Raw genomic sequence first — 27,319 nt, forward strand, 5'->3', positions numbered from 1 at the left:
GGGCTTGATTTTACTTGCAATCCTCTGTGACCTGGGTTGGTTTCAGAGTAGGATGCGCTAAGCGAAGCCCTGGTGTGAGGAGCACAGGCGTGAGGAGTCGCACAGAGGATGCGCAGGATCTTCACGCAGGTTGGCTTACAGCATCAAGGGGTGATTTTGGCCAGGACACTTGTACTCTGGGAAGTTAGGGAGTGCCCTGCAATAGGACACGGCATGAAAAATACTCCATGAGCCCACATACATACACCTGCAAACTGGTGCCGCTGGCTTCCTGCCATCTCTCATGAAAACCAGGTTCCCTTAAACCCAGATCCCGCTCCCATTAAACCGGGGACAGAGCTGCCACCAGTGTCAGCTGGTTCCGAACCAAACCTTGTTTTCAGTTTGGTTAAATTTAGCACATCAGCATGAGGCACCCAGGGTTTCATCATGGGCCGGGGCTCCCAGCTCAGATGAAGACGAGTAGAGCGAGCCCCTGCCCGGTCGCCTGCGTCCCTTCCACGTGTGGCCTGAGCACAGGTACCTCTGCTAAATATTTTAACTTTGGCTACTGATTTATGAGCAAGATTCCTACAACAAGTTACATTTTTAAGGATCCATTGAATCGCAGCCGAGCTATGGAGATTAAAACAGATAAAGACTCTTAGGAATGTAAACAGCATCAGAAATCCTAATCCACATGGCACAAATTTATTAAAAAAAAAAAATATTCTAGCCTGCGGTGGTAAATCATGCTCAGCTCTGAGAACCCATGTATCTTTAATTGCCTTCTGTTATTAACGCTTGCCTGATTTGCCTCAGTCCATAGAGGTTGATGTTTCCATGATGGCAGGTTTCAGCCGCACCACATCAGTTGGCCTGTCAGGTGGAATATCTGCAGCAGTCTGCATTGCAAAGGGAAACTTCTAAAAATAGAAGCCATTTAGGAGATTTCAGACACCGGTTTGTTCATTTTTTGAACATTTTTCTTAAGTATTTTTGATTGGTGTGATTTTCTTTTTGGTGAGCCCAGGCTGCAGACCCTTCTCCTGTGCCAGGGCCATTAATTTCTTTAGCAATAGGAGGAGATTCTGTTCCTAATCCCTATTGTAGGGGCACTTTAGTGTTTTTGTACCCGTATTTTAAAACAAGATGCACATACAAATCAAAAGCCTGTTTAAGAAATAAACTAACAGAAGGAAAGAAACCCGTCATCATTTAATTGTATTATATTGTTTGGCATTTAACAAAAGCTATGTTATGTAATTGGCTCTCTAACTTAGGGGGTTTTAACTAGCTGTAGTGGTGCTTGTGAGAAACTGGGAAGTCAGCTTTAATATGATTTGAATATGTATAAAACATCTTGTTATTTTTTAAATAAAATGTTTCAATTAGCCATTATCGTGTTAAATGACTGAAACATCTCCCTGCTGATCTATAAAGCCAAACCATCCAGATCTGACGTAGTACTCGACAACTAGGAACCAAAACTGACTGGAGGCTAACCATAAAACTGAAGAATGTAGGGATTTTATTCCGTTTCTTCACTTCACTTTTAAGAACTGAAGGCCCCAGCTCTGCACAGATGTAGTCATTAACTTAATTTTATGAACTATAAACAGTCCTATTCCAGTCAGTCAACTGTGTACACAGTGACTAACCTAAGCACACACTGAAGTGTTTACAGCACAGGGGCTAATGTGATATCATTAAGGGCATCCTTAATTTTGCAACAGATGCAGGGGTTGCTTGAATTTCAGCTGATACAAGAGTGATAAGGACAATCCATTGTTTTCTGTCTGAAACTCATTTAGCATCTAGAAATGGATAGTACAGCCATAGGTGCTGTTTCAGATTGAGTGTAATTATTTACTGAACTAAAGCACCTACGTTTAACCTACCCTTTTATCTATCTCCTAACTGTCATTTGCAACACATTTCGTACCTGCAGTTTCACATGCGCAGCTCCGCAGCCATAACTCCGGTGGCAGCCGTGCTGTGCAAGAGCAGTTTGGATGTGAAACCCTGGACTGGGGGATTTATGCTGACCGCTGACTGGAGTCCAAGGCCTGTGCGCACCATCGCACTGCTTTTGATAGCAGCTCTGGGTGGAGAAAGATGGGTATATATGCTGTCAACAAGGGAAAGTATAATTGCACTCATCTGTTAGCTGGGACACGGTTTTTAGGGGCTGCAGCCACCGCGCTTTTGGCAGTGCTGGTGAAGGAGCCTGCGAACCGACAGATCTCTTCCGAACTAGGAATCAGTTCACAGAGGAGAGGCTGTCACAAGAAATACTGTCCGCCCTGAGATCTAATCACATTTGTGGCTAGTTACTGGTTTGTATTTCCAAGCGTTGCATCCCTTGGCTGTGAACTAGGGAAAAATTAAAACTAATAAATAAATAAAATTTTAAAATCCTATATGTAAGAAAAAAGAGGGAGAGAGAGCGAGAGGCTTTCACAGTGTGTGTCTTACTCACTGTTTGTGCTCTTTCGGTGTTCTGCAAAATAAAAGGGTGCCAGGGAGAAGGTGTTACAGCTGAAAGGATGGGTGCCTGGTTGCACATGCCGGAGGAGGAGCGCACCCCTGGGGTGTGTGCTGGCCCCGGCAGCTGTGGCGGGGAGGGAGCTTGCGTGTGTGGGGAGCTTCTGATTTTGCGGGCTATTCTACTGGATATACATTAAATGTATTCAGACAATAACAGCTTCAGGGATGGCTTCCTTGTGCTTGTAAAGCTCTGGAAGAAACGGGGGACCCCTAGTTTGCGAGAGCTGTTGGAGTGTGCGTAGCAGGAAGGATGGGTGGTGTACCTCCTATGGCAGGGAAAAAAAGGGGCTGGGGCGCAGTTGCCTGCAGCCCTCGCTCAAACTTAATTGCATCCTCTAAACGTGCCTTTCAAAGGTAATTACGTAGTCAAACTGTCTGATGAGGCCAGGTGTTTGCAGAAAATCATTTTGAGAGGGATACGTGTTCAAACGCTGATGAAGCTTTACTCAGCCATTAAGCATAACGTATTACTCAGGACTGAGCTATTCCCTCAGCCCTAATGCTCCGTCCCAATCAGCCCGTGATGTCACGTTTTCCACTCTCTCCGTACCACTTTGTGGATTTCCTGCATGTTAAGTGCCATGAGAAGCGAGCGAGTCGGAGATTGCTGTGACTAATTCCGCTCCTCGGACACCCTGCAGCCGTGGGAAGGGTAGGGGCTGCGGGGGTGACGTTCCCGCACCGGCGTGAGGGTCCCCCCCGCTTTCCTGGGGACGGGGAGGCCGCCGGCGGGCAGAGCCCTGCGGCCCGGGTGCCCCCAGGGTACGGCCCGGGGCGGGCTGCGGGGAGCGGGGAGCGGGGAGCGGGACCCCCGGCTGCCGCTGCCGGCGGCGGGACTGGGCTTCGGGGGTGGGGACGGGGGCACCCCGTTCGGCGTTTTCCAAAGGCGATGTTGGACAACCAGAGAGGCGTGGGGGTTTGAAATGCGGCGAGAGCTCTGATGCGAAGAGCCTCGCACGAACTCCCCCGACCGTCGGGGCAGGGCGGGCGCGGCTTGCGGCAGCAGCGCTGCGGGACGGCCCCGCCGGCCCCCGCCGCCCCGCACGGCAGAGCGGGCTGCGGGCCGGGCAGGCGGCCGGGCTCGCCCGGCGCGGCCGCTCCTGCTGCTGGGCTGAGCCGAGACTTCCATCCGAGCGCTCTCGGCCGTGCCCTGCGCCGGCGGGAGCCCCGCGGAGGTGCCGGCCCCGGCGGGAGCGGGGACCGCGGCAGCCCCCGGCGCTCGGGGCTGCGGCCGCACCGGCGAGGCTGGCAAGCGGGGGGCTCGTCTGCTGCCCTTCTTATGGAAAAATGTCTTCCCGGCGGGGATGTTCCCTGCGGGATCCGGGAGGGAAGGAGGTTTAACGTCATTATTTCTCGCCTTGCAGTTGTTCGAGGTAGGAGAATACTACGAGAACTTAACCGAGAGGCCGGCGATGGGCAAAGTTGGGCAAAACTCTTCCTCCCGTCAAAACGGTGATTAATCGGCGAAGCAAAAGCCCTCCTGCCCCCGTGAAGAATTGTAACTCACCGGGTGAACTCGTTTCCTTCCTCACAGCCACATCTGTACTAGTGGAACTGCCATCCTTTTCTGAGTTGCCCGACCAAAACAGAGACCTCTCTCAAGATATCTGAAGTGTAAAAATAAGCAAAAGAAGCCTTTTAAAATGCGCGCCACTGTTGTGTAAAATCAAGATTAGAAGAGCCTCTGGACGGGAGAGATGCGTTGATAGTTTCTGAAACTAGTTACGTCCATTTGTATACAATTATTTCAAAATAGGTAACTCTGGAAATAGTCTGTGTTTCGACATGAAGTCTGTCCCTGGTGCAAACAAAAAACCCCACTCATTAGATGAGGAGCATTTTGGCAAAGGTGATTCCCTTCTAGTAGCTGGGGAAAGAAGTGTATGAAATGGGGGGCCTGCAGTTCGTTCACCCAGTTCCTCCCCAGCGCCCCACGCATTTTGCAGAGCTCCCGCCCTGAAATGGTGCCATTTAGAAAGAGCAGTTGTGCGAGTTGCTCAGGGTTGTATCCACCGGAGAGATCGGCGCAAAATAAGAGTGCGGATTTAGGTGCTCTGTGAGAGCGCATGAAAATAGACAATTCTTTCAGGCACAATTTAAAAAGCATCCACTGGTGTTCTTTGAGCTATGGGATTTGCTCTGCAACGATTTTGAATTGCTGCTTGTGAGTGCAGCCGGGTGGTGCAGTGCACCCTTCGTTTCCTACAGTGCGGCATCAAAACCTTGCCATAGGAGCCTTTTCCATACACGTTAATTTTTTTGTTTAATGAACTCGGGGGCTGTAGGCCTGCTCCCAGGATGGGTTCCTGATGTGACCCCCAGGCCGGCCGTGCCTGCCCGGCTGCGGCTGCTCACATGAGCAGCCTCGGGGCAGATGTTTCACAAGGTATATAAAACCTTAAATTATCAAAGGTAATTCTGTATGCTGGGACACGATACCGGGTCTGTGGTACCAGGAACCTAACCTGCTCAGAGATGGGGCTAGTTTTTAATCTAATTTTTACAATTATTCATGCGGTTTGTTTTATTTAAAAAAAAAAAAAAGCCAAGGTGTGTGCTTTGGGGGGGGGGGAGATGGAGATTTATTTTATGCGCACTGTTTGTTTATGAGCGTGCTAGTCTCGAGGTGAGGTTGTTTAAACAATCCGATGTGGATTTGTTTGCTCCCTTGAATGTGGCCCAAATTCTTCTCACTTTACTCATAATAATTCTTCTTGTTATTTATTACAATAGCTCCAAAGGCCTCTTTTGCCCCGGCCGTTAGAAATCAGTACCTCGGCATGAAAATACCTTGTGATCTAAACAGAGGAGATGGACAAAAGATGGGCGGACAGAAAGCCACGCCAGGAAACTGGGAGGGGTTTTGTTCGGATTTTTGGGGCCCCGTTAACCTCGCCTAGGGCTCCCCGGAGCGCGGGGCAGGTGTCCGTAGGGACGCTGCTGCCCCGGAGATTTCCAGGAGGGACGGGGGCGCGGGGCGGGGATGGAGGCGCCCGGCCCGGCCCCGGGGCCGCGCAGCATCTCGGCGGGCTCAGCGCTGCCGGTCCCTGCCGCTGCCCCCCGCCCGTGGCCCCAGAGACCGGGCGGGGACCGCTGGCACCCGAACACGGCCACTGCTTTGTCGCGTTCCCCTGACTCGCTGGCGGTGCGACCACTGAGGGTGGTGTCTGAACCCGTGCCAGCCCTCCACCGAAGTCAGGACGGCGGGAGGACCGGGGAGAGCTAACAAGGCGTTTTTCAGCTCGTTACTCTTTCACAGAGCAAGGGGCAGAATCTTAAACGGAAGAAACGTGGAGAAAAGAGAAAAATCCGTGCGGAACTGCTCCGTACCGGTGGCAGTAAACATATGGAACAGGTTATCTGGGAAGGCAGTGGAAGCACAGAGCACAAATTCAGGAAACACCTCGTTTTTGTCGAATGCAATGGTTGGGTAGTGCGGTGAAACGCCAGGACAGTAGGACTGAAATAACGCTGACAAGCGCGGGCAGCTCGGCCTCGTGTCCGCGACAGTTCCTTAAACGCCTCCACGTATCCCTTCCGTCACGATTTAATTAAAAATACTGGCCCGGGTGTCCCGATCCTCCGAGGGTCCCAACAGCCAGGACCCCCTCCGCCTGCAAAGGCCGCCCGCGAGGTTGCTCGCTGGCTTTGCGGGCAGCGCCGGCTGCGGGTGCCCCCACGCGTGTCGCCGGTCGGGGAGCGCGGCGCGGAGCCCGGCGAGGAGCACTGGAGCCGGGACAGCGCGGGGGAGCCCGGCGCCGGGGGAGCGGGGGGGAGCCGGCCGGCCCCCCACGGCCGCGGAGCGCTGCCGGCGCCGCGGCTGGGACACGACCCCCCGTGGGCTGCGCTCGGGGACAGCATCTGCGGGTGACCCCCGTGGCGGTCCCGTCCCGCCTCGCTGCTCGCGGCTCGGCGGAGCGGGGCCGCGCAAGCTCCCGCCGGCGGCTCCGCGCGGCCCCGCGCATCCCCCGCAGACCCCTCGGCAGCCCCGAGGAAACGTGCCGAAATCCCTTTTTTTCGTCGAAAACCGTAAAGACAGAGGCTGCGCTCCCCTTCCCCCGGGGATGAGGCCCACGCCCGGCCCTCCGCGTGGGCCAGCCCCATCGCAGAGGCAGCGGCTGGGCTGAGTCCGGGGGATACCTCCCGTGGAAATCACCAACGCGCGGTCCCGCGTGTCCAGTGCCGCTCCCGCCGTGGGCAGGGGGCCGAGCCCAGCCAAAAAGCATCCCACGGCCGTTGGCAGCTCTCCCTGCCGCGGGGACCCCGCCGGCCGGGCTGCCGAAACCGTCCCCCCTCTAACCCGTTGGTGCCCACATTTTCTGCTGGGGACTACGAGCGCTGGGACTCTCGCACAGAAATCTCGCACGCCGTACGTCAGTAACGAGTAGGAATGGCTCCTTAATTCTCTGCTGTCTTGCGTGACACGGGCTAAAGGCGAATTAAACGAATCCCGTTGTACCGAGCAAAATATTCGCGAAAAGGCTGTAAAAGTCAAGGGAAACGGTCGGCTTCGTGTTGTGTTTTGTTTCGTTCCCCGACCAGCTCCTTTCAGTTGTTTACAGCCATTTGGCCGAGGCCCGGAGGGAGCCCGGAGCTGAGGGCATCGGGCCGGGCCCCCTCGTCGGGCAGCCCCCTGCCCAGACCGGCAGCGCGGCCTCCGCCTCCCCTCGGGCCGCGCCGGCTCCTCCGGGCGCTGGCTCCCCCCGGCCACCGCACCGGGGCTGCCCCGAGGGCTCCGAGCCGCGGGTGGCGGCCCTTCCCCGCCAAGGGGGGACGTACGGGGCCGCGGCCGGGGCCGCGGGGCAGGTCCCCCCGAGGGGAGGCGGCCCTGGGGGCGGGCGGCCCGGGCAGGTGGCGGGGCGGTCCCCGGGGGTGGCTCCGTGTGTGTCCCCCTCCGGCCGGGCGCTCCCCGGAGCTGCGGCTCCCCTGACGGCCCTGGGGCTGGGGCTGGGACTGGGGACGGGGACGGGTCTGGGAATGGGGATGGGGCTGGGAATGGGGACGGGGACGAAGACGGGGCTGAGGCTGGGGCTGCGCTCCGAAGGGGCCAGCGCTTGTTTGGGTGTCTGCTCTCCCGCAGCGGGCAGAAAGGCTAATTTGCTTTATATGGCAGCGGATCAAATGCTCTGCTGTAACCTCGCGCTTCCAGGTACTCGCCCGCCCCGGCCCCTTCCTTCCTCCGCAGCCCCTCCCGCGCCCTCCCCCGCAGCGCTGACAGCCCCGCCGGGGCCGGCGGTATAATAGGCCGCTGCCCGCCGTCCCGGGGCGGAGAGACGCTCCCCGGTGCCGCGCCCCGTGTGCATGCGGCGGTAACGGCTCCGGCCCGCCGCGCGGCTCAGGGCGGTCCCGGGCCACTCGCGCTGGGGGGGCCGCGCCGGGCCCGGCCCGGAGGGGCAGGGGCAGGGGCAGGGGCAGGGGCAGGGGCAGGGTAGGGGCGGCGGGGCGATGGGCAGAGCCCCCGCGGGGCGCCCCGCTGCCCGGCTGCCAGCAGCGCCGGCCGGGGGGCTGCGCTAGGGCGGCCCGGCGGCCCCGGCGGCCGGGGCTCCCCCCGCGGGCGGCGGCGAGGATGCAGCACCCGCTGGAGCTGGGGGCCGCGCACTACTTCCCGGCCGAAGCCTTCCCCGACCACCGCTCGCACCGCTACCGCAGCTTCATGATCGAGGAGATCCTCACCGACCCGCCGGAGGCCAAGGGGGCCGCGCCGGCCGGGGAGCTGCTCAAGTTCGGGGTGCAGGCGCTGCTCTCCGCCCGGCCCTACCACAACCACCTCGGTACGTCCCGGGGGCGGCGGGGGCAGCCCCCGCGCCCGCCCCGAGCCCCGAGGGCTCCCGCGGCTGGGGGGGAGCGGGCTGCGGGAGCGGGGCGGCGCGGCGGGGCGGCATTTCCCGCCGGGGTAGGCGAGCGCGCTGCGGAGCCGGTCCCCTTGAAGGGGACGGTCCTGCGGGGTCCTGGGAACGCACGGGCCTCGTGAATTTTGCCTAAAAGCTGGCTGCCGGGCTTTGCCGGCCGTGCCCGTCCCCTCGCCGTGCCGCGGGAGGCTCCCAGCCTGCAGCCTTGGCGAGTATTTCGGGCCTAAAATGAAGCAAGCGGCTTCACGGCTCCGACGCCGCTCGCACAAAACGGCCATTGAGTGTGACGGGGAGAGCGTTGTTGCTGGTCGGTTTTTTCGTGTTTTCGGACGAGGTGCGCATTGCTGGAGCCCCCGCAGGAGACGGCACGGCGCTCTGCGGACACGGCTCTAGCTTGGAAAGCCGGCACATATATTACATATGTATTATTTTATGTCTATATTATTTTTTATATCTATAATATTTATATATATACTTATTTAAAGCGGGAGCCAGCGTGCTCTCTCCAGTCTGATGTAGTACCTAGGACAAATGCAGTGTATTAACGACACAGGTTGTTTTTTTTTTTAAACGCCAGTATTCAATTTATTTTAAACGCCAGCATTTAATGTGCGATTGCATTTCCCAAGCCGTCTTAGGCTGCGGAGACGTCGCTCTTTATCCGTAGAAACGAACGGAATCGGAGGATCCCCATTTCTTGTTTCCCTTTTGAAAGATAAAGAGGAAAGCGCCAAACCCCATAGCAAGGGAGCAACATAGATTGGAATATCTGGAAATGAGTATTATTTTCGAGACGGGCGGAACTATTTGAAATAGCGGAGCAGGTAAAAGGCTCTTGATAGCCCTGACGGCACAGCTCCCGCCGGCTTCAGCAGGATCAGGCCCTGTGAGGGAGCGAGACGTGTATTTGCTTCGGCAAGACAACTTCAGCTCCGGCCGAGAAGGGGGACGCGCAGGGGCTCCTCCAAAGGGCCGTTTCACGCCACCGGCCGCGCTCCGGCCTGTGCCGGCGGGGCAGGCCGGGCCGCAGCCCCTCCGGGCCCGCAGGGCGGGCGCAGGGCACCGGGCGCCCCGCACGCTGCCGGGCTCGGGACCGGCGCTGGCTTCGCGTGCCCGGGCCGCGGCGGCGGCGGCGGGAAGCGGCGGCGGGGCCGGGCCGGGCGGGTAGAACCGAGCCGGGCCGGGCCGGGCCGGGCAGCGGCCCCGACCGCCGAGGAGCGGGCTGGCTGCGCGGCCGCGGCTTGGGCCGAGGGCGGCCCGAGCGTGTCTGCAGCAGCACCCTCGGGGCTGGGCTGGGTGCCTTCGGAGGCTCTCCCTCTCCTATCCCCGGGCGCGTCTTCGCAGGAAAATGGTGGGGCTGCGGTTCACGGAGAGGGATTTAAATTGTTCCCCGGTGGACAACGTCCTGTAGACTGCTCGGGAGAGAAAGCCGGGACCGTGTCCGGCCCCCCGCCGCCCGCCGGGGCTCAGCTGGCTGCAGCGGGCCCGGCTGCTCTTGGGTGGCACTGGAAGGGAACGCTTTTCGATTGATTTAAACTATTTCCACTTGCAACCCCCCCGAGTCATTCCGTAATTAGCAGCTGCCGGTCGAAGGGGAGAATGCGACCCTGTGCCGCGGAGGCGGCGGGGCCGGGGGGACGCGGGCAGGGCCGGCCCCGACCCCCGCTCCGGGGGTGCGCGCACCCCGGGGGGCTCCGCTCCGCCTCGCCGCGTCGTTGCCGAGAAAGGGGGAGAAGGGCCCGGGGTTCCTTGCAGGGTCTGATCCCCGGGAAACCGAGGCACCCTGCAGCCCCGGGGATCCCCGGGGGCCGGGCCGGGGGCTGCCCGGCGCTGACGGCCCCTCTCTCCCGCAGCGGTGCTGAAGGCGGAGCCGGCCGCCGTGTTCAAGTTCCCGCTGGCTCCTTTGGGCTGCTCGGGGCTGGGCTCGGCGCTGCTGGCCGCCGGCTCGGGGCTGCAGGGCGGCACCGCTTCGCCCCATCTCCCGCTGGAGCTGCACCTCCGCGGCAAGCTGGAGCCGGGCCCCCCGGAGCCGGGCAGCAAGGCCAAGAAGGGGCGTCGCAGCCGCACCGTCTTCACGGAGCTGCAGCTCATGGGGCTGGAGAAGCGCTTCGAGAAGCAGAAATACCTCTCCACGCCCGACAGGTAGGCGATGCCGGACCTCCGGGCCGGGGCGGGCCGGGCCGAGGACACATTTTTCCTGCAAAAGGAGGAAAGCTGCCAGCCGAGACGAAAGCTGCCGGGGCTCACCGCCTCTCTCTCTCGCCCGCAGAATAGACCTGGCCGAATCGCTGGGGCTCAGCCAGCTCCAGGTGAAAACCTGGTACCAGAACAGGCGCATGAAATGGAAGAAAATAGTAAGTGCCGGAGTCCGACCCTTCTGCGCGCCGGGTCCGCGCCCCACCGGGGTACCGAGCACTGCCCCGCGGGCTCGTCCTTCTGCATGCCGGCCCTGGACAATAATAATAATAATAATAATAATAATAATAATAATTAATATGCCCCCGGCCTTTAAGGCCAGCATCGCCTGGGCCCCCGCCGGACCCCCGGTCCGAGCCCGCCCGGCTTTGCAGCTCGGCCCCGCGGGCGCGGAGGGCGATCGGCGCAGGTCGGGAGGAGCCGCACCGGCGGCCGCGGCTGCTCTCTGGCTGCGGCCCGGGCGCGGTGCCGAGGTCCGGGGGACGGGGGAGAGGGAGGGTCCTCCCGCCCCGGGCCGACGGCAGCACGGTTTTACCGGGGTGCCCCCCTCCTCTGCCCCCTCCCCGCCCCGCAGGTGTTGCAGGGGGGCGGCCTGGAGTCCCCCACCAAGCCCAAGGGCCGCCCCAAGAAGAACTCCATCCCCAGCAGCGAGCAGCTCTCGGAGCAGGAGCGAGCCCGGGACGCCGAGAAGCCGCCCGAGAGCCTGGGCTCGCCGGCCGAGGTCAGCCAGGAGGAGTGAGGGTGACCGCCCGGCCCCACCGCCGCCGGCCCCGGCCGCCGCCTCCGGGCGCTGCCCGCCGAGCCCGCCGCCGGCCCCGCACCTCCCGCCCCGCCCGCGGCGGCCCGGGGGAAGGGGACGGGGGACAGCACGGCCAGTGGCTACGGTCGCCCTCGGTCTCCGGTGAACTGGGCGTTTCGGTCGGTCGCGTCCCCCTCCCCCCCCCGCCCCGCCGCTCCTCTCCGCGCCCGCGGAGCGCTGCGCCACGGGCGCCCGTTGCGCGACGGCCCGACGGGGCCAGGAGGACACTGGATCCCATCTTTCACATCTACTCGCTGTCTAAAACCCTGTGGTGCCCCTAGTTATTCGAGAACTGCATTTTATGATCAGTTTTATTAATGCGAAGATATTTACTTTATTTCAATAAAGTATTTTATGAACTATTGCTGTGAGTAATGTAACGCTTTTGAATGAAAACAAAAATATGGTTTTTTTCGCACGGAGGCAGGTTAGAGATTCAAACCCAGGTTCGCAGGCAGACCTACCGAGACAGAGCAAGGCGGGCTGCTGTCCCGGCCGTTACCGGGGCGGATTCTCCCGCCGCCTTCCCTGGCGGCTCGGCCTGCCCGTGGCCGGGAGAGGCCAGAGCCGCCGCCTTCGCTCGGGCAGAGGTGGATGCTTTCGCGTTTTAAAGATCCGTTAACTGCTGTCGGCTAAGTTAATTGGATTCCCCACTGCGCGTCCTGAACGATGCTTTTTCAAAAGGCGGCTGGGGCAGCGTGTGGCAGGGTGCCTGGTGGCACACGGCGGGGAGCGGCCTGGGCGCATCGCTCCGGGCCGCGGCACCGCCGGGCCCCTCACCTCCGCCGCCGGGCGCGGGCCGGTGCCGCACGGAGCCCGCCGGCCGCTGCGCTACGGCCCGGCCGCGGGGAAGGCAGCCCAAGGCGCCAAGGCCGCAAGGCCCGGCCGGCTGGGGTCCGCGCCGCGCCCCGCCGCTCTCCCGGGGCTCTCCGCAGCGACGTAGCACGAAATCGTGGCGCTTTGCTTTTTCCCCTTACTTTTTGTCGTTGTTGTTGTTGTTGTTTGTTTTCCCCGAGTCCCCGCTGTATTTTTTCCATCGAGATATCAAATTATAGAGCATCTGCCGAGACGTGCAATTACCGCCAGCCTGCTAAAACGCAGAAGCCCCGCAGGAAACGGCGAGAGGCAGCGAGGGAGGGGAGGACGGGGAGCGGGGAGCGGGGAGCGGGGCCGGAGGCAGCGCGGGCGCGTCGCTTGCGCGGCTGGGAGGGGAGGGGCGGGCGGGCGCTGCGCGGCGGGCAGCCCTGAGCCCCTGCTGCGGGGGCACTAATTAGGCGGGCCTCCCAGTTAAAGGTGGCAATTAGCAGCCGCGGGCTCGGGGGCTTGTCGGTGCCTCCCGCCCCGCCGTCGCTCTCCTGGCCGCAGCGGCAGCCCCCGCGGGTGCCAGGACACCGGGGAGCCGGTCCGTCTAGACCCGACGCGGCCCCGCACGGCGAGGGAAGGCGCCCGCGCTGCGGCCGGCTTTCGGTAACGCCTCCGCCCCTCGCCCACGGCACGACGGCAGCGTGCACCGGCTTCAACGGCAAGTAGCCCCGAGCCTCCCCGCTCCGAGCCTCCCGGCGGCCCAAGCCGTCGGCGGGCGCCGAGGTGGGTCTGCGCTGAAGCCTCCCCGTTTCCGACACGGTTGTCCCCCGTTTTCCTCGTTTGCTCGTTCCGGCAGGCTCCGAGGGGTCCGGGGTCGGTGCAGCGAGGCGCGGGGGTGAGGAGGTGAGCGGAGGGCCGGCGGGGTCCCCGCTGCCCCGGCCCGCCTCGGGGGATGCCCGGGGTGGCTTCCCCTAGCCCGGGTTAAATAAACTCCCGGGATGAGCGATGGAGTGTTTGTAAGCGCAGGATACGGCCATTGCTGAGCAAACAGGAAGCAAGCTCATATTCTTACACTAAAATGACATATATACTTAAACAAACAATTGGTTTGAAATGTTTTATTTAACCTGGCGATAAGGATTAACGTCGGGAAGGGGGAACGCGGCGGTGTCGCGGGCGGAGGGGCCGGGCAGGGCCCGGCCGGGCTGCGGGGTCCCTCGGCGCGGGCAGGGCACGGGGTGTTTGACTTTGTCACTTCTTTCTTTCAGCTTCTGGCTCTTGTTTCTGGTCAGGTTACAGGCTAACGGCTCCGGTGCACGTGAAAACGACAGCCGCTTTTAATTAAAAGGTAGATTCGCTGGCGCATTAACCTCAATTAACGGAATGACAAGCTGTGTCCGTCACCGACGTTAAAGGGAGGTTTGGAAATAGCTAAGCTTCAGTTATTGCTATCGCGCTTACGATGTAATGTTAATATTTTCTTTCCACATTTGAGTAAGTGGCGGACAAGTGATTATTTTTCACAGACCATAAAGGCGTTAAATAAGGAAAGTTATTTTACTGTATTTTTCTCTTCTAGACAGCGGGAGAGAAGGGCGGGAGGGGTTCGTTCAGGCGGGCTCGGGGAGCACGTTTTCTGCCCCGCCGGCCGCCGAGCCGAGGCCGAGCAGCCAGGACCGGCCTTGCCCGGGGCGCGGGCGGCCGGGGCTCCCCGCCGCTCGCCGGGCCGGACGCGGAGCGCAGCCCCGGGCCGCCTCCGCTGGCTCCCCGCACCGAGCAGCGCATCGCCCCGGTTCCCGGCAGCGCCGGGCGCGCAGGGCTGGGCGGGCTGCGCTCCCGCGGCGGGCCGGGCCGGGCCGCGCAGGCTGCGCACCCGCGCAGGGGCGTCTCTTCGGGGTCACGCACCGGCCGCTTCGCGCTTCCCTGCGGGGTCCAGGGGAAAACGCCGGCCCGTGGCGGGCAAAGCTGCGGCGGGCGCTCGGCGGAGCCTTCCCTGGCTCGTCAGCAGATGCCCGAGCGGCGCCTCCTGCGTGGGGCTGTCCGCGGGGTCCCGGCCGGCTGGAGCCCCCCTGGGCTCTCCAGCCCTCCTCTGCCGTCTGCCACTCGGCGTTTTTCCTCCGGCAGAACGAAGCCAGGCGGGAGGCGACGGTCCCCGGGCAGAGCGGGGAGGCCGCGCTCCGAGCCGGCTGCGGGCGGGCGGAGCGGGCGCCGTGCCCGGCGCTCCCCCGGGGTACGCGGAGAAGGCAGCCCGGGATGCGCTGCCGCTCTTTGTAAGCAGAGGGCAAGGAGTGTGTTTGGACGTGTAAACACGTTATGAATGAAAACTCTGTACCTCCGGCAGCGTACCGTGACCTCTCCATTAATGGGCTCCATGCTTGGAGCCGCTTGCCTAGGAGCGTTTTTTGGTAGTAACGACTTTAAGGACAAACTTTCGCTTTGGAAGGAGCCGTTAACAGCACGGAGCGCGTGTGTGCCGAGCTGAGGAGCCTCCCCGCTTTGTCACTGATGCTAGTAAAACGCAAAGTCCTCTCAATCAGATGAGAAATCTGTTAGAAGTCATGGACAACACGCCTGACAAGTGTGGGGTTTTTTTTTCTTGTAAAATACCGTGGGTTTTTTTAACGTAAGTTATTTTCTCTTTTAATGAGTTTCTGTATTTTTTTCTGTTAAAGTTTCATTTCCCCGTGTCACGGGGAAGGCTGCCTGCTGGGCTGGCTGCTGTGGCATTGCACCTGAGTGACAGCAGCTCAGAGCCAGGAGCGGAGGGGTCCCAGCGAGGTGTCGCCTTCTGTTTGAAAAGCAAAGGCAAGTGCCACCAGCTGTTAGTGACAGCCCTTCCAAATGCATTGTGATAATATCCGAGTGCATTTACAAACAGGGCTTCGGGGCCCACCTCAGTCAGCATCAGTAACCTCTGCTGGCCCGTGAGCCACCCCGAGGAAATTACAGCAGGCCTCACCAGCACACAGGGTCTGTGCCAGTGCGTAATTTTGTTGGTGCAGTGTAATTGTTTCATTTTCTAATTACCTTTTACAGCTATAGTGAAACAGTATGGATGCCGTTAGGCTGCGACGGGCAATACCTGCGTTCACAACACTTCAGCAGTAGTGCTGCGTCAGCCCAGACGTTCAGAGATGTCCAACTTTGGAGCTCTAGAGATCTTGGCGACTTTGTTCAGTGCTGTGATTTCTCCTCAGAGCCCTGTCCTGCCTGCGGGGATGATGTCTCTTTGCAGGACCCCAAAGCATGGCTGCCAGAAAAGCTGCCCCCGTCGCCCCAGGGATCATTTGCCAGTGCTGTATAATTCTGGGGCCAGTAAAGTACACACGTAGCTAATATACCTGATGTTTATTCTGTTTTCTGTATGTAAATAAGCTGTATTGGTATAACACATTTATTCTGGCAGAAATGCATCCACGCTCAGGAACTCGACCATTTTAATTACACCAGTATAGGTAAAATAGCGTATGTTTTCTCTGTAAACAAAGTAGAAGGGTGTAGATTGAAGGCTGGAAAAGCAGCACCGAAAGTGGGTTCTTCCCATGTTTGAATGCTAATCAGGTCACAGTTAATTGGCAAACGTTATGACGGTTTTCTTAACAAAAATCCATTTAGGTGAGTTTCCAATTCAAACATCCTAAATTCCCTTTTTATGAAGCATCTCAGGGAAACCTGAGAAAGGTTCTGCTTTTTCATCAATGTCAATTTAAAAATAGCTCCGTGGAGCCAGAGGATTTTAAGATTAATGACATTGGGTTTATACCGAGGTAAAAGCGCAGGAGCGCTTGCTCCAGTGGGAGCGGACCAGATATCATGCCGGTGTTGTGAGGGGGTGCCCCGCTGCCGGGGGCAGCGACCTTGCTCCGATGCGCTGCTCCGCACCTGCGAGGCAAGTGGAAGATCTGCTGTGCCCTTCTGAAAGCAAAAATTGGTCCTAGAGCAACGCCTTGTAGGCACTCCCTACCAAAAAACCCCAAAGCACGGTCTTGATGCTGCCCTTTCCCCTCTGGAGGGTTGGGGAGTTGGGGGGGGCTGCAGAGAGGATGGAGGGGGATGTGGGAGGATGCAAGGGGGTGTGTGTGGGGATGGGGGGAGGATGGAGGAGTGGGAATGCAGGGGGTTGCGAGGGGCATGTGAGAGGGTGCAAGGGTATGTGGGGGGATGCAGGGTGGATGGGGGGAATATCAAAGGCTGCAGAGGGGTGTGGGGGGATGCAGGATGCAGGGGGAGTGTGGGGGATGCAGGGATGGGTGGGGAGGCCGGAGGGGGATGCGGGGAGGATGGAGGAGTTGGGGGAGGGATGCGGGGCTTTTGAAGGGGTGCAGGGAGGATGGAGGGGGATGTGGGAGGATGCAAGGGTGTGTGCAGGGGGATGCGGAGTGGATGGGGGGAATATGGAGGGATGCAGGGAGGATGGAGGAGTAGGGATGTGGGGAGGATGTAGGGGGTGATGGGTGGGGGTGTGGGGGTGATGGGTGGGGAGGGGGATGTGAGGATGATGGAGGAGTGAGGGGCAGGATACAGGGAGTTGTGAGGGGAGGTGGGGAGGATGGAGGGGGATGCTGCAGGCGGCTGCAGCCTGCACCCCCAGGTACTGATAAAATACACTGCCTAGCACCACGTGTGCGTGCTGAACTGAAGCTGGGGTGGGTTAGACCTTCTTGGACTTGGGGAGAAAAAAGTTAGCATGTATCTGGGACTTTTTATCACCATTTTGGATAAAAATATAATTAAGGGATCGATATGACCTACTGAGTTCAGTCAAATTCTCTAAAAGTCATTAACCAGCATGTGAAGTACTGTTATTAGATGTTTGTCTTAACCCAAAACACTGGATTGAGGTCATTACAAATTTGGTTGTTTCAGCTGACTTGTATGGTAGATAAAATCTAAACGCCGAGTGCCTTATTCCATGAAATTTGGCAGAGTAATATGTAAATGAAGTTCAGGGCAAGTTCTCATTAAACAAGCTAGCGTGGCTCTTGATACTATCATCTCTGCTTGGCTAAACTGTTCCATGAAATCTATAGGAAATTTGCCAGAATCAAGGCTCTGGGATATGGATGGAGTTACCTTTAATGAAATTGGTGATGACCATTGCGTCAGTAGGCAGCAGTTTTTGTAGCGTACTTTAAAAATACATGCTCTTAACCATGCAGCTCTGTTGATGGAAAAAGCCACAGTCAGTCTTATATGGGTTCATCAGTTTACAAACAGAGTCCAGTAAAACATGATTATGTATAAAACGGATTCTTCCTCTGCAAGATCCTCAAATCCATTGTTTATATTGTACCTATATTAACAAACCGCAAAATGAGCTTGCAGCATTTCTGAAACGTATTTTTTTAGGATGGGAATGTGGAAACTTTCCGAAATTGAAATGGCATATAAGGCAAATGAATAAAAGAAGATTAATTTGTGTCTAAAGTTTGAGTATTAGCTGGGATGAGAAGATTTCATTTTTTTGACACATTTTTTCCCCCCAGATAGTTAATTTAAAGAGTGTTAGGCAGTGTACATTCACTCTCTGAATAGATATTGAAGTTAATGGATTATATTTAAATGGAGGGTACTATTCAAGGAGGAAACCCTTGAGCTAGTGTTAAAGAGATTGCCTGCTGAGTTCAAATACGCTTAAAGCATGATGTCCTTTTCATTCGTACTCAAAAGTTACTCAGGCGTGACCTGCAGTGAAAAATTATGCAAAAAACCATTAATTTATGACAACTGTTTCCAGCCTGATATTTCATAACTGCTAGTCTGAAAACTTGCTTGTGCAGGATCCCTAGACCTCAGCGACATTCCACAAGGATAAAGAAAATAAAGGGTAAACAGAGCCCAGAAGAGAATAGGCAGATGTGCAGTAGTTATTCACACGCTGAAGGCTGCGTGTCCTAGGAACTCTGACGTCTCTCTGAAGACACAGTATTACAGTAACTAGGAGAAGAGACGCCCAAACACTACTCTGGGCCATCTTACATTAATTACAGTGCAATACTTTTCCAGATCCCAAACTCACACTTTGCGTAGTTTGAATATTGTGTCAGGGAAGTGTTCTGGGCAAAAATCTACATATGGCAGTAGGTCTCGGCAAAATGCAAGCCTGACTTTGGCTGGCAAGGAAGGTACTCCCAAAATACAACTTTTTTTTCAGCACACTAAGGTCTGCGAGTGAGAAGCTGGCTGTTCAGTTTGAGCTAACAGGCTTCTTCCTTCTCTGCTGCTTGACCGACTACAAGGTCTTAGAGGGATTCCCCCGATTAATGCTGCTAGGCATACTTTCTGAGGTATTTACTAAAGATGAAACACAACTATTTAAGAAGTTAATGTAAACCCCAAATAACTTTAAATTGTGTTCTGTCTTATTTATATTATTTGCTAAAACATGGAAGTGAATAACATCTTGTCTAAATTAAAATAGCTTTTAAGAGACTTTTAAAAACAAGAATCACTTGCATATCTTGTCTTCTCCTTTCTGTAAAGGTAAGAGTTGGGTTGCTGAATATTCGCGTTTCTTAAACAGAAATTCTCATAGGGACTGTTCAGCCAATGCAAAATGCTGGATTTTTGTGCCAGTTCTTGCAGATGTTCACAGCCTCCTCTCATTCTAGCCCTTTGAGGCTTACTACTGCCATAGGTAAGGTTTAAAGGGCACTGTAAGGTTTTTTGAATTCTGTGGTGTGCCGTGAAATTTCCACATTAATGAGTGTGGAAATATTTCATATTCAGATTTTGTACTGTTAATTGTAGAAGTCACAGAGTACTGCTTGTTGCCCGATCGGATGGTGTTTCTTACCGGATAAGTGTTAGTGTACGGACCATGCATGTAATAACTGAACATACCATGGTAAGCTCAGTGGTTATTTGAAATTAAAATTCATTATTCACTAGTGTTTGTACTAGTAAAGTACAAGTGCTCAAATATTTGCAGAAAGCAAATGTGAAGCAGCTGTAAATATGGCTGAATTTGCTTCTGAATTTTAATGAATATTTGCAGATTTTTGGCTCAGCTGTAATGTATGTCTGCATGGGACAGAAGGCTTGTAAATGCCAGTGCTTTACACTTCCCAGTGTGTAAATTGCAGCTAAGCCCACTGGATTTAACTTTTATATCCTTAAAGGGAAAAATACAGCCTAGTTTGAAAAAAAACAAAAACAAAACCCTTCAAAAAATACATAGAACATCAGAAGCTTTAGATAAACACATAAATTAGTGGTCTGTAGCCTTCACAGGCTTGTGGGTAGAAAGTAAGTAGTGTGTAGTTTAACTCTTTCATCTCCAGCAAGCACAAGCGGTACCCAAAGTTTGAAGGAGAAGTGTGTTGCCCAGGATCCACCGCTCAGGGATGAGTTCTGCAAGTCAAGATCTCTCCCCGGGGTTCCAAAGAACTCGTTCTCTGGGTGGAAGCTAAGGCATCGGTAATGGTTTTCACAAAACGTCCTTTTAGCCAAATTTTGTATTTTCAGTGTGAAAACAGGCTCAGTGTGAGCAGGACTTGGGAAAGAGTATTGGGTTTCAAAGGGACGTAGTTTGTTAAGACTTGGAAAGCTCGGTAAAGCAAGCTCTGCAGGGACTGCTAGGTGATGTGCTCCAGAGCAGTGCATGGCACTGGTCAGCTGCCTTGATACAGGTAATGTCCAGTTAGTTTTGCTGCTCTCTTACCCCTAATAGAGGAGGAAATAATCTGGATGGCAAAACTTTTATAGGTTTCTATAAGGGTCTCACATCTGTATTCCTAATGCTTGACGTTCAATAAGAGTTGCTGCTGTGATTCCTGCTCTGGATTTCCAGAATTGCCTTGTGCTTTCACGGTGTTTACAGTGCAAACATAGCCCAAGGGATCCAGGAGGTACGGACCCACTGAGTGTGCATTGTACGAGTAGTCTTGCGTGCTTCCACAGAGCTTTTAGGTGTCCAGAAATGCTGGATGTGTGGCCAAAGAAGCTGTAGATGAAGTGTAAGAGTGATGGTCCACTGCCAAAAGCTGTAGTACTGGCAAGTGTGTCTGTGGCATTCACGCGGTCAGAAAGTCATACCGACTGTCTCATCCACAGACTCGCAAATTCCTCTTCTCAGAAAGGGTGATGTTTTCTGTTCTCCAGGCCTCTAAACACATAAAAGGCATTTGCTTGTTTCTTTGCTTTGCACGATTATGCAAGCAGGTTTTATATATACCTAGTTTTGAAATTACTGTGCTTTCCTTCTACCCATTGATCTTTATTCTTCCAGCAGAATCCTTTTCACTATGTTGTATGATATATTTTTTAGGTTTTGAAATGATGCTTAATTATTACTTCAGAAGAGGATGCTTTTCAGAATGACAAGCAGATTGTCATGAAGGTAAAGAAGAGATCTTTGTCATCTGCGGTGAGCCTCTCGTAGCCTCCAGTCTATAAAACCACGAAACCCGTTGGGTCGTGCTTAACAGGGATGCACATGGAAATGCTGCTCAGAACAGCTCAGTACAGGGGGACAAAAAAAAGCCTCCTCTGCATTGTCTTGAACTCTCGTTACTAAGCAGTCCTAGTGTATTTCTAGGGTGTATTTATGCTATGTCAGTACTTAGGAGTTCCAGCCTGACCAGCATCCATGTTTCTGGGTGTTGCAATGTCAGATGGGTACAGTCATCCTGTCGTGTTCTCTTTCTTGCATTGCGATCCTTATTTTTTATGAAGGGATTTATAAAAGCAACTGACATCCTGACAGAACTTTTTGTAACTATATTGTGATGTGATCTGTTGGTTGGATATGGGAAAAATAGTTAGGAAGAATAGTTAGGAAGCTTCTTTGTAACTAAAGTTTCTGATTCTGTACGGTCCCTCACAGTGTCTTCTCTTAGATGTGACAAACTCCAGAGGAGATGTTATCCCTAGATGAATTTGGAGTAGTTAAGTTTGGGTTGGATAAGAAAATACTACCTTTATAACCAGAGAGTCCATAATTGGTGGTACCCAAAATTGGGTCAAAGACTGTGGCACATATTTGTGTTTTCTGCCCTATTAAAATGAAAAACCCCGCTGTGTTTTCTTAGGCTTGGATATATGCACTCTACAAGAATTCTCTTCTTTGACCTTACGTTTACATATCTCACATTTTCCAGGTGCGTTTTCCCTGATGATATTTTTATTAGTGTATTCGTGGTAAATGTGTCCTTGAGTGTCCACAAATTCTGTCCAATATACATTCTGTTACTCTATTCAATGCAGATGAAAGCTTCAAGGCAAAGCATAATTTCCATGGTCGAAAATTTTATAAATAGAGCTGCTGTACCTGGGAGAAGCAACTTCTCTTCCCAGGAAAGAACTATAGGTTTAATCCTGGATCCTTATATGCACTGATTTTATAAAGAAACAAGAGGGTCAGAAATAATGATTGGCCTAGAATGGCATGAATACAGGTCTCATCCTGTTCATTCCTATTCAGAAGTATTTTTCCCTACATTGCCCAAGTTCTTGATCTGGATCTGGAACAATCTTATTTGTTATATTCAGATCCCTCTAGGTTCTGTTGCGCTGCAACCCTTAAGAGCTGACATGTGATGAAGAACCACTTTAACGATTAGGAGATGAGTAACGAGATAATTCCAGGGAATTTACACTCTGGGTTACACTCTCCCTCCTTCACTTCAGTCCTTAATGATGTCAGCGTGTGCTGAAGCAACCAAGTTTTTGTGCCCCCACCCACACCACATCTCTATCAAGAACAATATTTACCCACAGAGAAAGGTGACAGTCAGAAAGCAGAATTTCTGAAGACTACGAGGACTGCAGTACTGGTTCAGCTTTAACCGTGCTCTACATTTGATAGTGGTCGGCAGTATATCTAGAAGAAGGTATAAAAAGAGGTAAGCAAATAGTGATGCTCCTCTGTCCGCAGTTGCACTTCACAGTCATTTGCTGCTCAAGGATTTCCCGAGGCACAAGTGGATATGTATATTAGCCTCTAGCAGGCATTTCTTACATTTTTTTGTCATTTTCAGCCAAGTTGTCCTTGGTATATGCCAGATTGTCTGGTAACAAGTTCTGTAATCTGTGCAATACATGAAGAACTGCTTCCCGTTGTTTGCTTTTTTAACTTGCCACCTGATAATTTCACTTGACGTACTTAGGTGGTAAGTTTTCACAAAGATAACAGCCTCTTTTCTTTTTCCCCATGCAAACCTTTGTTTTATGGAGCTCTGTCATCTTTTCCCTCAGCCTTTTTCTGCCTTCCTTGCACCTCAGTCATACCCCTTGGGCTGTACTGGGGTTCATCACACTCTTTGGTCTAAGATGTGGTGGGTTTAATTTCTAACTGAAGAGCATCAGTGATATGTAGGCATGTACAGTGCTTCTTAAAGCAAGAACTGCTAGCATGGACCGTTCTGGCTTGTGTTCCTCCATATATTTTATCAAGACCTTTTTCAGAGTTCTGGCTGTAAATCCATGTCCATTTGTGGTATCTTAAATCCCCTGTATCAGTGTTTTTGGAGTGAAACCCAGCCCTTGTGCTAGAATAATCCCTGCTCATGTAATCAGGTTGCCCTCTAATGGTTAGCTTTGATTCAGAGCACTCTCAGGCTTGCTGATGACCAGAGGAATTTTTACTTTTGATTCCTGTGGAAGAGGCCTAAATGTTTTACTCTGCAAGGCTATGGTTCACGTGCTGGCTGGGTGATGGATCTGTGGAAAAGGTGGAAGCCTCTTCAGAGGCTATGGTTGCAACCCTGTTCGTTTATAAAGCTGGTTTTGATTTCTTTTAATTAACTGTACATTTTAAGAGCCGGAATTCATTGATGTCAGGGTTCGCTATTGAAAAGTTTGTGTTGACTCTTTAAAAAATTGGACTGAAAACAGCTAGAATGGGAACTTTTTCCTATGTGTCTAATGTTTCATCCTGTCCCTGTAGATTCCCAATGAATTCAGACGTTCTCTAAAGTCAAATGCCGCAAAAAAAACCCACCAAAACCAACCAAAAGGGAGAAAAGAGGGAAAAAAACGTTTCTTGCATATGAAAATATGAAAAACTCTCCCTCCAAATGCTGGAAAAATGTTTTTATTTTAAACTGAGGTAATATGATGCATTAAAAGACTGGTGAGGAAAATGGGAAATTTTAGCAAAGTAGAAAATTTTTCATGTTGACTGCTTAGTCCAGCACTGGTTTGAGTGGAAATGGACTTCTGGGATCGGGCAGTGTCCTGTGCTCTCTGCAAATACATTCTGACTGCATTTAGGTAATATGTTCAGGTTGATTTTTCTCAGAAGATGTAACTGAGGATCAGAGCTTAAGGAAGAAGACTGTGGTAGAGCCGAAGATAGGTTTCTCCTGTTGAGGGGTAAGCTGCAGGTAGTACAGCTGAATGTTTGAAAATAACTAAAAAAAAAAATAAAATCCACCTACATAAAAGAAAATAAAAATGAAAATCCTGAAATAATAGTAGCAAAACCTTAACCAAATTTTTGAGCTTGCAAAATGAAGATGATGTCACACGTGTTTATGAAACCCAAGTACTTTTCTGTAATAAAACCAACCCTTGAAGGCACATGACATTGAATTTTTTATCAGGTAGTGTATTAGCATCCTTGAAGTTAATTTCAGTTTTGCATGGGATTTAACGAGGCTAAGATTTTACCTACCAGATTTTAACACAAAAATCTTAGCCCTTATCCAAAATAAATGTAGTTTCTTTTCAAAGTATGAAGACAAACAAAATTCTTTGGAACAAGAAGTGAAGAAATAATGTGTAAGGACAGTTTTACTTTCCTTCCTTGTATATTATGCATGCTTTTCCTATAAGTTTCCCTACACTCTCCGTGTACACTCATGCACACACACATAAAATGCAGCAGCAGGGGTAATGTAACAACAGCAACTGAGTACACTGAAAACTAATTTAATTCCTAAATTATTTTTAAAAGTATTTATTAGAAGCTAAAATCAAGGTAGAAACAGTGGAGTTGCCCCAGCAATCCGAGAGGCAAACTAAAGATGTTTTATTTAGCGATATGTGGATATTTATTTGTACTTGATAGGAACATGTTTCTGCCTGTTTATGAGACTTTTGCAGAATTACATCTACAGATCTCTGCATATTTATACATAACCTGAGATGTTTTATTCCATTGGTAAAACTTTACTTGCCAGATGTGAAGCTGCTTGGAGACTATTTCTGTAGCAGATGAGACATCGAGCCTGTTCAAAGAAGCATGCCTCCTGTCCCTGGTAAGCCACACTGCCTCAGCAGATACTTGGAAGAGGCCAAAGCTAGCTTCCTTCATATTAGAAAGAGGGAAGACATCTGGTTTTCTATTACTCTTCACATGTCTTATTTTATTAATGCCTAATACAGGAGTGGCCAAAAATCGAAGTTTACTTGATGAATGCAGATGCTAAACCCAGAATAGTTCCAGCGTTGCACCTGAAGATTTCAATCTGGAGCCACCTCTGGGTGGAAGTACAGCCACTTTTTAACCACACGCAATAGAATGACACAGCGGCTCATGGCGTAGGCTGAAGGGGACACCACGTACACTAAAATTGCAGGGAGAAATTTTGATAGTACAAACCGATCTGGAGGCTGAAATGTATGACAGGCCAAGTAATGCCACCGTAGAGGGTGGCAGAAGCGTGGGCTTGTTCTGCAGTCCATTTGCAATCTGTACATGAAGACCTTACCTGCAGAGAGTTTGCACCCACATGTCTCGGAGCACAGACTGACACCGAACCTTGCAGAGGTTTCCCAGGGCGACGGCTGGGTTTGGGACGTTGGCCAACAAGGCTGAGGCTGCTAAACAGTGAAGGAATGGCAGAAGCTGTATTTAGAAGCCATGCTGTTGCACTGCGATTGTGTTTGCATCCTGTAGTGAAATTTTTCACAGCAATACAGTGTACTTCAGATACCCCACCTGCCTGTGAGCAGGCACAAAGGCCACAGTGCTTAATGGAAATTTTGATGATCTCGAGTACCGACAGCCTTCACTCGTTTGCAAGTGTCTAGCCTTGTCCAGAGAAATAATACTGTTGCCTCAAGCTGGTAAGCTCAACCAAAACCCTGGATGTGAATGATGTTTGAAGGTTAAAGGAAGCAGAAAGAAGGAGTGAAGATGGCAGTGCGGTGCCTATTTTTATTTAATGGCCTGCATAAATTTCTCATCTGCTGTAAACCTCACATTCAGATTGAAATTTTGCAGTGCAGGGGCACCCCAAAGTGGCGCTGGATATGAGCGTGTTAAAAAAGAAGGAAGGGGAAAGAAAAGAGGAAGAGAAGAAAATGGCTCCCCCAGAGTTTAAAGTGTGATTCTGGTTTGTGTTGGATCCTTGTCCTGTAAGCTTAGAGCACTCCGATCCACCTGAAGGATCAAAAGTGTCCTCAAGCCCTTAAATAGATGACTCGGAAATACTTGAAATGTGTTTCATTTTATGGTAAGCTTAATGTTTCTAATCTCAGTGCAATTTACAATTACAATAAATATCACAAAAAATTAATGTGGCCACTTCAAATACAAAGGAACGACAAAGTGTAATCTGAGAAAATTTTATCAACATGCAATTTCCTTAACAAAAACATCAATGTATCATTTCAGCATGCTGAGAAATATTTATCTTTTGGGACAGCAAAATCATTTGCAGAACGTTTTAACTGCTAAATAAATATTTTACTGGCAACTTCTGAGGCATCATAAATGCAGTCAATATAAACAAAGCAATGTGGAAACCAGCTCCAGCCTCAGTTCAGATGACGGTTGGCTAGTTCATGGCAACACAGGACTCTGGGATGCATTTGGCTGAGCCTCAGCGTTTGGAAAGATCCAATTTCTTCCTGCTATTATAAGCAAGTTTGCTTAGTTTATTTGGACGTTCTGGCAGTGGAAGCCACAGCGAGCTTTTAGTACTCATGATGCAACTAGTTAGTGTTTAACTGAACCTGTCTTTTAATAGTTAAATATTATTTTTTTTAATTGAATCTAGCACTTATGAAAAATATGGGATTTGCAGCCTTGGAGGCAGAGGTTGTCTGCTTGGCTACGGAGCAAGAACATCAAGGCCATGGTGGCTTGAACTTCCTCGTGGGCCCCGGCCAACGTGCTGCACCTCTGACCTTGTCATTCCGATGTCCGTGTTATCCATACTCTGACGGCCCAACTGAATTGGCACTTTTAAGGGTGGTTTCAGAAAGTTGCATCTGTCCTCTGGAAATAGAGCAGAGACTTGTTCCACAGTGCAGTCGAAGAATTGGTTATTCCTTACCGGGACTGTCGCTGCTGTCCTTATTCCCAAGGATAACATCAAATCTGAGACTTAGCTTTCTTTTTTGCACTGTTATTACTTACCACTTTAAAGATGGCAAGTGCTATTTTTTTACCTAAGCTAGATAATAATTTTCTATTTTCCAGTACAGCTGCTCGTTTTGATTTGTGTGCCTTTATTTGTGTCTAATATGGAAAGATAGCATACTTTATTGAATATTTATTGAAAAGTGTTTCAAATATTTCAAGGGTTATAAACATGTAAATGTTTGTATATATTACATATAAACGTAACTGCTTAAGGGATTTCTGTTGACAGTCATTAGCTTTGGTGCTTTATTGGTTTCTTGTCTGTTTTGATGGAGTTTTCCACCCGCTCATTCAAATGCCTCTGTTAAGCAAGCAAATTTTCAGGTGGTAATAATTGGGTGTCCTTCTTCTGAGCTTAGGAAGAAGTTACTTGCTAAGACTGTTGTCTTTATTAATTTAGCTTCTCAGATTTGTTTTATCTGTTTGCAAAAGATTCGCAGCTCCCAGAGGTGAATTTAAAAATTGTTTTTAAATAACTTAATAAGGTGCTTTAGAAAACACGAATAAATAAATATTAATTAGGTAGTTTGATGTGTCCCCAACCCATCTAGTCACAAGAACTTTATTACTGTGGTTTGACTTCTGACAATACTTCAAGAGTTTTGTTATCTTAAAGATTCTTAGCACATTCACCCCCTACTTCTGGGGCCACATTTTAGTATATGAAGCAGGAATAGTAGCAAAAAGAACAGGATTTTCAAGGACGAGTTAGTCATTTCACAGTGAAGTTTGGCCTTTGTCGCATGTCAACAGCGAGGTTCTTTAAAATTTAAAACACATCAGTAGAAAATCAGAGAGGAGATGGTATAAGAATTTGGTAAAGAG

General features: G+C 52.2%; 1 protein-coding gene and 2 long non-coding RNA genes across 5 annotated transcripts; 2 read left to right on the forward strand and 1 right to left on the reverse strand.

Moving 5' to 3' along the window:
- Nucleotides 1-668: 668 nt before the first annotated feature.
- LOC140657980 (uncharacterized) lies at nucleotides 669-2,038 on the reverse strand. The gene is made up of 2 exons (XR_012044562.1): nucleotides 1,925-2,038; nucleotides 669-905 (listed from the first exon to the last, which is right to left on the reverse strand). It is a non-coding gene; the product is annotated as an uncharacterized lncRNA (long non-coding RNA).
- A 5,700-nt stretch (nucleotides 2,039-7,738) lies between these two features.
- BARX1 (BARX homeobox 1) lies at nucleotides 7,739-11,737 on the forward strand. The gene is made up of 4 exons (XM_072876250.1): nucleotides 7,739-8,300; nucleotides 10,232-10,520; nucleotides 10,648-10,732; nucleotides 11,149-11,737. Exons 1-4 carry the CDS (start codon nucleotides 8,096-8,098, stop codon nucleotides 11,311-11,313), a joined length of 744 nt encoding a protein of 247 aa, XP_072732351.1. The 5' UTR covers nucleotides 7,739-8,095; the 3' UTR covers nucleotides 11,314-11,737.
- Nucleotides 11,738-12,627: 890 nt separating this feature from the next.
- On the forward strand, nucleotides 12,628-15,990 carry LOC140658144 (uncharacterized). Of its 3 annotated transcripts, none has more exons than XR_012044618.1 (4): nucleotides 12,628-13,080; nucleotides 13,446-13,525; nucleotides 14,850-14,982; nucleotides 15,214-15,990. It is a non-coding gene; the product is annotated as an uncharacterized lncRNA (long non-coding RNA). The 3 variants fall into 3 exon arrangements; XR_012044619.1 differs by having other exon boundaries at nucleotides 12,628-12,960; XR_012044617.1 differs by having other exon boundaries at nucleotides 12,628-12,895.
- The last annotated feature ends 11,329 nt before the right edge of the window (nucleotides 15,991-27,319 follow it).

Source organism: Ciconia boyciana, chromosome 11, assembly GCF_034638445.1.
Source record: "Ciconia boyciana chromosome 11, ASM3463844v1, whole genome shotgun sequence".
In the NCBI taxonomy this organism is placed as follows: Eukaryota; Metazoa; Chordata; class Aves; order Ciconiiformes; family Ciconiidae; genus Ciconia; species Ciconia boyciana.

Bases quoted from the DNA above. Each gene is read 5' to 3' on its own strand.
- BARX1 (XM_072876250.1), top strand. From the start codon at position 8,096: ATGCAGCACCCGCTGGAGCTGGGGGCCGCGCACTACTTCCCGGCCGAA. The intron at 8,301-10,231 runs GTACGTCCCGGG...TCTCTCCCGCAG, and splicing joins GCCCTACCACAACCACCTCG to CGGTGCTGAAGGCGGAGCCG. The intron at 10,521-10,647 runs GTAGGCGATGCC...TCTCGCCCGCAG, and splicing joins TACCTCTCCACGCCCGACAG to AATAGACCTGGCCGAATCGC.